We start from the raw sequence: 12,437 nt of genomic DNA, 5'->3' as shown, positions 1-12,437 counted from the left end.
CGTGCACTTCTCCCTTAGTAGAACGTCGCGACCCGTTGCGTGTCGGTCTACGGCCCGAGTTGTTGCCTGTCGTGTCGCTACGTGCGCACACGACAGACGCTCGATCGCCTGGCCGGCTGCGTGACGGTACTCTGACGGTATGAGAGGCCGTCTTTTGCGCACAGACGATTGCGCACGACGGCATGGCACACGGTTCTTTTGGACACAGTATTATTGGACACACGGTTTTTTTGGACACAGTAACATTGGACACAGTGGGTTTTCGCACACGCAAGGATTGCCCACATGGTTAAGACGCACACGCTGAGTTACGCACATGTAAAATTGTACTCACGATAGATTGCGCACAGAATGAATTCAAACTGTTGTTTATCATCTTGTGTTGTGCTGTGTGATTACATAGTCTATGATTATATACCTTCTATGCAGAATGTGTCTAAAGTATCAAAATTTGTCAGTGATTTTAATTTTATAGGTGACTGTGTAAGATGTGCTTAAATTATGAATAGTTGATAAAAATGTGAGAAAATGCTACGGTTTTAAGTAATTTATTTTGTGTACAATCTGTGTCACAAGTGTTATGTTAAGTACTATATTTGTTAAATGATCGTAATATACGCATGTAAATAGTGAAGAACATGAAGAAGCTGTAAATAGTTGAAAAAATATTTATGTTGCAGCAGATTCAAAAGGATTGAGAATACATAATTTGGGAGCTAGAATTTGATCAGATTAAGTAAGGTAAGTATTTCTATCTATCAAAAAGGTACGGATAGAATAAACCAGATACTATGTGGCTTATTTTATTTTCTTTTTACTGATGATATAGTGATTGGCAAACAAGATTACGTACACGAATATTAAGTTGCTCTTAAAAATGCGTATATTGACCTGTTGCGGTCCTATTTACGTCGACTTAGTCTAGAAATGTTATTTTTGCACAACTGCTCGCGTATTTTACATATTCATATTCCATTCATGAATAATACCATAATTACATATTATATAAATACCATAATTACATATTACATAAATCCCATAATTAAATATTATATGAAAGCAATTCTAGTTTTCACTGTTCTAAATATATTGCTAATATACTTATTTTATCTGGATTAAAGCTAAATTGTATGATATTATAGCAAGTTCTAAAACTATATGAGATGGAACTGTGTGGACCGCAAGGGATTAAGCATTCTAACAAGGTGTAATAATTTGACCAAATGTGTATATACGTTAGTGAAATAATAATAATTTTTTTATATGACAAATGATCCTTAATTATGTCTTTTATTTAAAATGTAACGACAACTCTTTGAAAAAGCATAAGCAAAAAAATATTGAATTTTTAAATTGTAATATATTTTATGTGTTCTTGATTTAAACACAGTGATTCTTGACGCTACCTATCACGATAGAACCATTGATATTAATAAACTTGTAAGTACAAGGTGTATTACCTAATTTATTTCAGAAATCCTTAAGTCATTTAATGTTATTTACAACATTAATAGTAAAAGATGCTTTCATGTTTCAGGTATTTCTTTACATTTTACTTATCTTTTTTTCAGAGCTAGTCCAGTGTATTTGTTATATATGTTACAATAATTATATTTTTATATTGAACTTTACTTATGTACATAAAATAATAGTTACATGTATTAATTCTTGAAAAATTGTTTTAGGTCATTATGTTGCCACTAAGATATGCTGCAGTATTTCTTCCGCCACTTTTGTGGAATACTTACTGTTTACGAGAAAAGCGGTGGTCCGATCTAGTCCAAGACATACATATATATCGGCAACATGTTGGAGACAATTTAATGGGCGATTCTTCAAGACAGTACGAGACGAAAATCAAGAATAAAACATGGTGATATTAATTTTTAATTTATTAGTGATTACACATCCTCCTGATTCGCCAATCCGTATATCTATTTTATATATCTGTCGTTTCATGAGCATTGTGTCGCGTCCTCGCGTTCGCGCGCTTCATTTTGTCGAGTTCGAGTTGTCGAGCTACTCTGACAGGTTCACTCTGCGGAGACACTCTTGATTCCTCGAGAGCTAAACAAAATATGCCGCCCCATCTCGGGCCATCGAGGGCTTTGCCTCCCATTTTTCCCCACTCCGCAGAGTGACTCCGTCCACGTGTAGGCATTACAAGGAAGCCGATTTTGTTTGTCGCGGCCGCTCAAACGTTTCGGCCGCGCGTAATGGAAACCGATCCCAACTGTCGCGGCCGATCATACGTCTCGGCCGCGCTACAATGTAAATACACGCGCGAGCACTCGGCAACCGACTCCGGCAACTTCTAACGGCAAATGCTTAACCTAATAAACGCTTAAATCTACGACATATCTATCTCTAACGCTATTTCATTTATTAGCGTACTCTGTATTGCTGTTAAGCATTTTGTGAATACATTTTTATCAATACTTATCATTTTTGCTCTCGTAAGTTTATTATTTATACTTACCTATACGGATCTATCAGTTAATAAGTAATATGGCATAACATCTCCTGTCACAGTGTAATAGTATCACACGTCGTTACATAATTTTATTTTCTAAAGCTATGGTTTCTTGAACTTTTAACTTGCATTGTTTAAGTACAAAATGGTAATAATATTTGGTCTAAGAGCCGCTTTTGAAAAGATTCGACATTCGTACAGAATGCTTCATGGTGTAATGAATATATATATATGCGTAATTTTGGAGGCATTTAAAAATATCAATCTAATTTCAAGCGGTATACTCTGTACATTTATGGTGGAGTCCGAATATATACCAATTGGATGCTAAAATCTGACTAAAATATTTGAGATAAGTAAATTCTATCTGTAAATAGTTAGTTCAAATGCAATGAACATGATACTTTGTGATTTCTTTAATTATATTTTACAGGTGCAATCTGTGTCAAATAAAATTCTCTGAGGACTACCAAGGATTTGAGAACCTGTTATTGAGATACTGAAAATAAAATTCTCTGCCTCTGTGTATTGAGAAAAAAATTTTCATCATTATATTTTCCATCAATGTATCTATAATATATCCTCGTTCTAGAATACTGTATGTTGCATGTCATTTTAAAGTGTGTTGTTAAATGCAACTTATCCTAGCTTTTGTGACACCTTTATGTTATAGTTTCACTACACGGCACACTATTTTGAGTATATAGGCATTTCAAACAAAATTCATAGCTTCTGAGCTAATACTTATTGAACTTAACAACTCCAGTATTTAAAAAAAAATACATATATTCATATATAGCGATCTCAATTTTCTACTAGATAGAAAATTTTTCACTAGTTTTTTCAATTTATATTTTATTCTGATCTGATTACTGACTAATTTTTCTATAAAACTTTTTATATGTATTTATATGTGTATTTGTTATATGTATTTATATATTGTGGATTTTAATTGTATTCAAATCTGATAGTATGCTGCATCTGTGAAAACATGAAAGATACATACAGAATGTACAAGTCTTATTCGTTTTTCTGTTATTATATGCTCACTTATGTTTGGAATATAGAACGTAAATGCCCAATTGTCGTGTAATAGATCTTTACTATCATTTACTCTTTATTAGTGCAAAATTGTATATACCTAATTCTGTTTTTACACGATAGATACGTTCCCGAAGAAAATTCGTGTACATTTTTTTATACGTATTCTTCGGGAACATATCTATCGTGTAAAAACAGAATTAGGTGTATATTATTTAGATGAAAATGTTCTATTTTCGTGCATGTGAAAGACTTCGGAATAAAAAAATATATATGAGTGAAGTAAGTAATAAATAAATAAATGAACCAATCCTAGCTTTACACACGGTCTCTGCAGTCATTTGTTTTGTCGTTAACTTTCGTTTGTTTCAGATACTTCTGTTCGTAACTTCATACATGTTCATTTGCTATTCAATTCTCTTATAGTGGTTTGTATCATTTATATTGTGCTACTTTCACTGTTACGTGCTGTTTTAAAAATGGAAAAACTTCCCGGAAAATCCGTCGGTAGCTTTATTTACGTATATAATAATTATACGTATAATAAAGACAATCGCACAAAAAATATTTTTCGCTGTAATACACGCCGTACTACGGGGTGTCGCGGGGCAATAATGGACGTCGGTGATGGTTGTATTAAATTGTTACACGATCACAATCATTTGGAACGAATGCATACAATTGATCAAGAGAAAATGAAGCACGAAATGCTTCAGCTTTGTCGAGAAACGGCGTTTCCATTAAAGCAAATATTCGACGATGTTTGTAGAAAGTATGTTTTCAAACATTTTTTTATTCAAAATTTTATTGAGATGGACATAAATTTGATTATAATTGCAGGTACCCAGATGCTGGAGCACATTGCTCTTTTCGAAAATTAAGACCAACATTACAAAGGGAAAGAGCATATTGTCGGCCACGAATACCAGAGACGTTTATACTCTTAAATGAAATGATTCAAAATTATCAACCTCTGGAATACTTAAATGTATACTATGCAGTGTCAGAAAAAGGGGAAAACGCAATAATTTTGTCATCTGACATTTTAGTTGAAGCATTGAGTAAATCTACAGAATTGTACGTAGATGGAACTTTTGCAGTAAGTATAGTAATACCGTTATAAATCTGCTATAACATCCTCCTTTTATACTTTAACATTAGATATAACATTTATTATAATAGTTATATTGTATGTTTGACTGAAACATTTTTACATTTGTTATCTTTAAGTTTAAAAATTCCACATTATATTCTTGAATCTATAATGCTGACATTTATTCTGTGCATTGTTCCTGATTGGTCAGTTTTTCATTAATAACTAATACCTAAAGTCGTACTGAACATTTTGGTAAATGAATGGTAAAGTTGTTCAGAATCATATCTTAGTTAGTAATCAATTTTTGAAATCAAGTCCAATAATTTCATCTGAAAACTATATATGTCGTAAGTCCAAAATGTGTATATGTCATAGTACGTTATGTAATATTTGTTTTCTTAGAGGTCTTACCGAAGAAACCCCACATAGTACAGCTGTACACAGTTCACATACGCTACATGGATAATGTAAAACATAATTTGCATTAGTTTTATATATTAAAATGAGTTCAATATTATGAGATGATTTTTTTAGGGTATTGCGACTCTACTTATTCTATGCGAAAAACGAACAGCTACTTTATATACTGCCATATGGGAAAAAATAATTAATATAATACCCAATTTGCCAAACACTATAAAGTTTATAATGAGCGATTATGAAACAGCAGCTGTTAAAACCTTAAGCAAGTTATTTCCCAGTGCAGATATGCATGGCTGCTGGTTCCATTATTGTCAGGTTTGTAATGCTATTTATAATACATTTACTTGTATTAACACAATTCTAGTTTTCTGTTTATATATTGTAGGCTGTTCTTCGAAAGTGGCGTAAGCTTGGATTAAATAGTGCTCCTCATACTGTTGTACATATGGCAATGTCTTTGCCTTTAATACCTGCTATAAAATTTGAACAAGGTTTGTCAATTATTCAAAAGGAAGCAGATATTGCATCCAGCAAGTTTCCGGGTATTCTTTTGTTTATGACCTATATGAGACGTACTTGGTTAAACATAGCATCGCAAGTCAGCGTGCACAACTGTCCAGTACGTACGAATAATATTGCAGAATCATTTCACAACATTGCATGTCAAAAACTGGGGAAACAAAATATTAATATTTGGGCATTTTTAGGTACAGTATTTTTTACTTTTATTGTTTATTATACACATAAAATTAATTTTTGATAAGTGGCATGAATTTATTTATAATTTAGTGACTATACTTAATTTATTCTTTATGTTATTCTACATATACAGAGGTTTATATATAATTAAATGTTATTACATTTTTAGAAAAAGTAAAAGATCTGCTTATTGACCAAGAGCTTGACTTGAGTCGATTGCAAAATGGTATAGCATATTCGAAGACGTCGTACAAATGCTAATATTAATCATAGAAAAGAAATAACAAGTGCTCAAGAAGAATATAATGCTGGAAGGTATGTGTCTTTTTCTCTAGTTCCAACTGTTTACTATTTGTTACTAACATGTTTACTATTTGTCCATATACATATATGTATGTGTATTTTACATTTGAATGTATATGATTTTTAGATTATCTTTAGAAGAATTTTTAAATATGTTTACTCATAATGAAAAAACTTTTCAAATTAATAAAGTTATCACATTGGCAAGTATGTAGCTTATATATCTTATGTCTTCGCATAGAAGATATTCCATACAATTAACATGTTTTTCTTGTACAGATGAAGATACTAATGATGAGATTGAAGATATCAATTATTTTGATATAAGTTATGGACCGGTGGAGAAAGGTAAATAAATTTGCTTTATTGTATAGTACGTACAACCTGCAATATAAATACGACATATTATTCAAAATAATATATATTATTAGCAGAACGAGTGCATAAAAAAGATAGAAGAACGTTACCAAATACGGCTTTGACATCATCGGGTTCTCTGAAAACAAAAGATACAAAAGTTACAGGTAATTTCATATGTTTTTTTGTTAGCATAAAAGAATTAATTTATTTTTCACTTGTTGCGTTTTTATGAACTCAATGCTATTTCCTGATATAAAATAATTTATAAAGTTTAATATTTGTAGAAAATTATCTCAACGAACCCCAGCAATGTATTTTACACAGCAGCATAGTAAATATACAAAGTGCACAAAATCTCCATGACAAATTTGACAGCAATCATATTGACGGTAATTTATTTGACTTTACATATCTGTATCCTATATAGAGCCAAAGTGTACTATAACCAGGTAGAACCTATAAGGGGGTAGTATACCTTCAGATTTTTACTAGAAAGGAACTGGAATCTTATGAGATTTTAGGTCGAAACATGAGTCTGCGCTATGTCGTTGTTTGAGCTTATAAGATCATATTTTGAACTGGGTGAGGGCTCATTCTATAGAGGAAGGTTAAATACCGCGCTCATCATATTATATTATTTTTTGATATAGTACACGCAAATTGTGTTCTTTAAAATGTCACAAATAAATAGTACATACCATTTTAAAAAAGTGCATCCACAATTGCTAAATGTATAATTGGATGGAAAAAATCTATGAGTAATTAGACTTTCCCACACTATTTAATTTTCTTTTCTATAAAATGTGGCACTAACGATTCTCAATATACAGGGTGGCCCACATAACTCTGAACAGCTCAATATCTCGAAAACTATGCCATCGATTTTAAAGTTCTTAGTTTTAAATTGCATGGAACTGAAGGGCCTTTCTGACTACACAAACGTGAAGTGGCCTCCCTTCCCCTTTAATGGGGGAGGGGAGGTACCTTTGTAATTTTAAATGGAACCCCCTATAAAATGTTACATATTTAGATTCTACCGGAAAAAACAAGTCAATTTTGTCTGAAACATTTTTTTGTCAGATACATCCATGATGAGATCTAACAGTTTGAAGTTTCGAGTTGCAGGTACTTGAAGCGCTCGGAAATAGCGTTATGGAATTATACGCGCTTGAGTCCTTTGCTTATTCATGAAGAAACACAAACAACAATATTTACAATTCTTGAGTTTGACTCACTTATCTATGAAAATGTTTTCAGTTTAGAGCTGTTATTCAAGCAGTAACATTGTGATTATGGCTACTTTTGACACAGAAGTGAATATGTTATTAACGTTAGGTGTTTTTTGTACGTTATGGGATCAAAAAATGTCATGCAACATTTCATAATTTAGAAAAGCGGCTTCGCGAGCACGGTGAATTGTGTAAAAAAACTCGCAATAAACCTAAAGCTGTCACTAATGAAAATAATAGTGCCAGTATTCTTGCTGCAATTACATTAAATCCTCATATTAGTGAACGTACACTTGCACAAACATCACGTATTAGTCGTTCATCAATTCAACGAATTTTGAAACGGCAAAAGTATCATCCATATCACATGGTTTTATCACAAGAGCTTTCGATAGCAGATTACGATCACCGCGTAAGATTTTGTGAGTGGCTGCAGGGTGTTGTGGAAAATGACTTTTTGTGCATAATACTTTTTTCCGATGAGGCCACTTTTATGAATTCAGGGCATGTAAATAGACATAATCTGCATTATTGGGCCGTGGAAAACCCAAATTGGATGCGATGTGTTCCCTTTCAACATCGATGGTCTTTAAATGTTTGGTGTGGCCTAATAGGAGATTTTGTGATTGGACCTTATTTTTTTCAAGAAACTGTAACATCTGCAAGTTATTGTGATTTCTTAAAAAATCATTTGCCTGCGCTTTTGGAAGATGTGCCACTGCACGTTAGAAGAGAAATGTGGTTCCAACAAGACGGCGCTCCTCCACATTTTGCAATCATCACCAGGCAATTTTTGAACGAAAAATTTGGGAACAAATGGATAGATCGTGGGGGACCTCGTCAATGGCCTCCTCGATCCCCCGATCTAACACCATTAGATTTTTTCTTATGGGGATATGTAAAGGACAAAGTTATGTTTGAACCGCCGACGACAAAAGAGGATATGAAACAAAGAATACATGACGCTTGCGCTTCAGTGACTCCCGAAATGTTAAAAAGTGTTAGAACAACTTTGATGTTTCGAGTAAATAAATGTTTACAAGCCCGTGGAGGACATTTTGAACATTTAATTTAAAGTACATTTTATTTCTTCACGAATAAGCAAAGGACACAAGCGCGTATAATTCCATAACGCTATTTTCGAGCGCTTCAAGTACCTACAACTCGAAACTTCAAACTGTTATATCTCATCATGGAAGTATCTGACAAAAAAATGTTTCAGACAAAATTGACTTGTTTTTTCCGGTAGAATCTAAATATGTAACATTTTATAGGGGGTTCCATTTAAAATTACAAAGGTACCTCCCCTCCCCCATTAAAGGGGAAGGGAGACCACTTCACGTTTATGTAGTCAGAAAGGCCCTTCAGTTCCATGCAATTTAAGACTAAGAACTTTAAAATCGATGGCATAGTTTTCGAGATATTGAGCTGTTCAGAGTTATGTGGGCCACCCTGTATAATTCATCCCAATTGAGTGGGACGTCCTGTATACTATATATTAACAATCCAATTTATATTTTTCTAGATGATGACATTTATGAAATTCTTGAAGATAGATTTTGGTATGATAAAACGGAAAATCAAGTCAGTAATGATAATAATAATCGAAAAGAAGATATTAGAGAACATAAAGAAGGGTATTGCATAATCTGCTTTGTTAAGAAAGCAACACAAGTTTGCGTTCCATGTGGTCATCTTGCATGCTGCATGATATGCATCATGCGACTAGAGTGTAATAGATGTCCCACATGTAATGATAATTTTAATACACATGTGACACTGCGCCTTCCATGATACATATATATATAACTTATCGTTGCTGAGATGTTTGACTGTTTTCATGAAGCCTTATAATGTTTACATTTGACGTAGTGAGCATATCCTCTAATACGTCCCAGAATGAATCTAAGGGAATGAACACAGTCAAGTATCTCAGCAACGGTAAGTTTTTAGACAAATATACTTTAGTATTTTTATACTCAGGATACGCCAGAAGGATCGAGATTTAGTTAACGTCGAGTTAACAGTCGATTTAGTTAATAGTCTTTATCTAATCTTTATTCAACATCAGTGTACATTTGTTTCTGACTATCATTTTCCAGTGAAATACAGTTATTTATTAGTAGATCCATACGTTCTAGTTTCAACATTTATACAGTCCACTCCACTTACTTTCAAATTCAACCGTTTCTCATTCATCCAGTTCTTCCAATTTCCATTCACTCTCTCTTTTAGCGATCCTAAAATGTAACAATGGTTTTTTGCAATTATCTCGGAAACTAAGTCCGAGCGATGGGCAGATGTGTAAAAAGTTGTTCAGCCCGACACATAAAAAAGATCTGCTACACTTTAATTTCGAAGTTTTTCTAAAATTATACGCGGCTGACGAAGGTCGATGTTCTTGTTGACTAGTTCTTTTACTGTAAAAGAATTTTTTCTTTTGATTGAATAAGAATTAAATATTTCTAACAATATACTATTAAAAAAATTCAAGGAACACTGAATTGTGGCCTACTTTTCATTTCAAATATGATACGACGATGAAAAAATAGGATATACTTCTATTTGCAAAGTTATCTCAAAACAAGTAATTCTTCACATTTTGTAAGCTCCATACGACAGAAAAGGGTAATTTTAATTATTCTAAAAAAATCTAAAAGTAGAAAATCTACATATTAGTATTTGCAACATATACATATATGCTATTGGAAGACAAATCGGTGTCTCAAAGCTATGTCTAATATTATGTGAGAGAGAAAGGCATTGTTTACAATTAGTGTTGAGATAAAATCAATAAAGTAAATGTTCTCATCGATATTTAGTATTCCTTCAATTTTCTCATATTGTATGTCCAGATGGTTTAATTTAAATTGTACCTTTATCTTGTATTACTTTTTTCGTACGTTTTTTCCTCACTTGGACTTGTATTTTTCGAACTGTTCTTAAATTTATTGAATTAGTAGCACATTCAGAACATATTTCTGGAGAACCTGCAGAAACAAACACAAACAATTTGACCATGTATGTTTGTATCCCTTTAATGTACTTACTAACGGTAAATATAGACAAAGAGGGACCCAGCTCCAATGACCTTCACCTTCTCATATGTTGTCAAGGTCATAGTCCGAACTTATCCCGCGCACTTACTGCGCGTTGGTAATTAGGTTAGTAAAACAAATACTCACAATAATTGTAGAGATTGTAATTAGGGAAAGGACATAGGGAATAATTGACGTTTAATGTCGTTTCTCTTTTTACAGGTAAGCTTTGTAAATAGTTGTAAATAAGAACATGAAAAATAAAATTTTAAAAATCTCTTTTTACAGGAGAAACTCAATTCTGTTATTATTCCTGTCTTTACCTAATCACCCGGAGAATTCATTAGCATTATATGTATAGGAAGGAGTTGTTCAAAATGTTGACCTTAACAACATATTTCAAGGGCAACGCAATCGGAACTAGGTCACCATTTGTCTATATGTATTTACAATACCTTGTGCTAATCTACATTGGGTTTTATTGGCGATTTCATTTCGCGATCCTTGGCCTTCCTCAACTACAGTTGCAACCACTGAATTGTTAACGCAGTCAAGATAAGTGTCTGGAAAGTCTTTAAAAAATTATTATTGGAGATACATTTACCAGTAATTATGAAAGTGGGAGAGTCCCCATTTATTCATATTTATCGTACCATGTGTTAACCTACATTGCGTTTTATTGGCGATTTCATTTCGCGATTCTTGGCCTTCCTCAACTATAGTTGCAACCACTGAATTGTTAGCACAGTCAAAATAAGTGTTTGGAAAGTCTTTAAAAAATTATTATTGGAGATACATTTACCAGTAATTATGAAAGTGGGAGAGTCCCCATTTATTCATATTTATCGTACCATGTGTTAACCTACATTGCGTTTTATTGGCGATTTCATTTCGCGATTCTTGGCCTTCCTCAACTACAGTTGCAACCACTGAATTGTTAGCACAGTCAAAATAAGTGTCTGGAAAGTCTTTAAAAAATTATTATTGGAGATACATTTACCAGTAATTATGAAAGTGGTGTAATAAAAAAATTGTTTTCAATAATTTTATTAATAATATTGAAATATAGAGAGAAATATTGAAAAATAAGAAACACACTTAATTTTTGTATATTTTGACTTGCATATTTTTCATAATTTAACTTTCTACATTAATAATAATTGCAATACTTTACCTTCATTCCCGTACATTATTATCTTGTTGCCCTTATAAAAAGATAATAAGTATTCCTTTAAAGTTAACCTATTTAAACACCAGGCTACGTATAAACATCTTTTATAAGGAAACATTCTTACAATATAAATGGGCAATTCCACTCCAAGTGGAAACAAAATTCCATTACTTGTTCGTCGATACAGTTTAACCTTTTTTAGTTATGAAAGTCGAAATTTGATGAATACTATTTTTAAAATATTATAACTGAAAAAATGTTAGAAATATCAACATTAAGTGTGTGAAGTTATAAAGTTTAACCAAGAGAATGTAACATACGGCTATGTCCTTTTTAATTATTATAAACAATATTTTTGTTTTTCAAAATTTGAAATAACCTTGAGGAGCAGAATTTTAACAGGATTCTTCTGAATAGTCTTCACATTTCCAGCTGGTAGATTAATGATTGTCAAAGGTACCAAAGGTTGAACTGTAGTAACTTTGACAATTATTAATGCTCTTGCCTGAAACTTGCACAACATTAAGAAGACCGTTTGATGCTGCAGGCTCATATTTTCTTAAGAAGTACATATATATTCAACTTCTGACCCTTATGACTCGAA

At 32.5% G+C, this 12,437-nt stretch overlaps 1 protein-coding gene and 2 long non-coding RNA genes across 5 annotated transcripts; 2 read left to right on the top strand and 1 right to left on the bottom strand.

Annotated features, from left to right (window-relative positions):
* The first annotated feature begins 310 nt into the window (after positions 1–310).
* Positions 311–1,937, top strand: LOC143363709 (uncharacterized). Of its 3 annotated transcripts, XR_013083889.1 has the most exons (4): positions 311–520; positions 684–741; positions 1,143–1,205; positions 1,686–1,937. It is a non-coding gene; the product is annotated as an uncharacterized LOC143363709 (long non-coding RNA). The 3 variants fall into 3 exon arrangements; XR_013083888.1 differs by lacking the exon at positions 311–520 and having other exon boundaries at positions 584–741; XR_013083890.1 differs by lacking the exons at positions 311–520; positions 1,686–1,937 and adding an exon at positions 1,391–1,498 and having other exon boundaries at positions 584–741.
* Positions 1,938–5,988: 4,051 nt separating this feature from the next.
* On the top strand, positions 5,989–9,629 carry LOC143363712 (uncharacterized). Its single transcript, XM_076804257.1, has 5 exons — positions 5,989–6,242; positions 6,315–6,383; positions 6,467–6,559; positions 6,680–6,784; positions 9,150–9,629. The coding sequence occupies exons 1-5, from the start codon at positions 6,146–6,148 to the stop codon at positions 9,416–9,418; spliced, it is 633 nt and encodes a 210-aa protein (XP_076660372.1). The 5' UTR covers positions 5,989–6,145; the 3' UTR covers positions 9,419–9,629.
* Positions 9,630–9,906: 277 nt separating this feature from the next.
* On the bottom strand, positions 9,907–11,186 carry LOC143363713 (uncharacterized). The gene is made up of 3 exons (XR_013083894.1): positions 11,118–11,186; positions 10,501–10,614; positions 9,907–10,044 (listed from the first exon to the last, which is right to left on the bottom strand). It is a non-coding gene; the product is annotated as an uncharacterized LOC143363713 (long non-coding RNA).
* Positions 11,187–12,437: the final 1,251 nt, after the last annotated feature.

The sequence above is a fragment of the Halictus rubicundus genome, unplaced genomic scaffold (assembly GCF_050948215.1).
Source record: "Halictus rubicundus isolate RS-2024b unplaced genomic scaffold, iyHalRubi1_principal scaffold0101, whole genome shotgun sequence".
Lineage (NCBI taxonomy): Eukaryota > Metazoa > Arthropoda > Insecta > Hymenoptera > Halictidae > Halictus > Halictus rubicundus.
Note: the sequence above shows the minus strand (reverse complement) of the source record. Positions and strands in the feature narration are given on the sequence as shown.

What these genes read in the sequence shown, in the direction of transcription:
- LOC143363712 (XM_076804257.1), top strand. Translation starts at nt 6,146, where the DNA reads ATGTATATGATTTTTAGATTATCTTTAGAAGAATTTTTAAATATGTTT. An exon ending in AAAAGATACAAAAGTTACAG is followed by an intron (nt 6,560 to 6,679) that starts GTAATTTCATAT and finishes TAATATTTGTAG; the next exon opens with AAAATTATCTCAACGAACCC. An exon ending in TGACAGCAATCATATTGACG is followed by an intron (nt 6,785 to 9,149) that starts GTAATTTATTTG and finishes ATATTTTTCTAG; the next exon opens with ATGATGACATTTATGAAATT.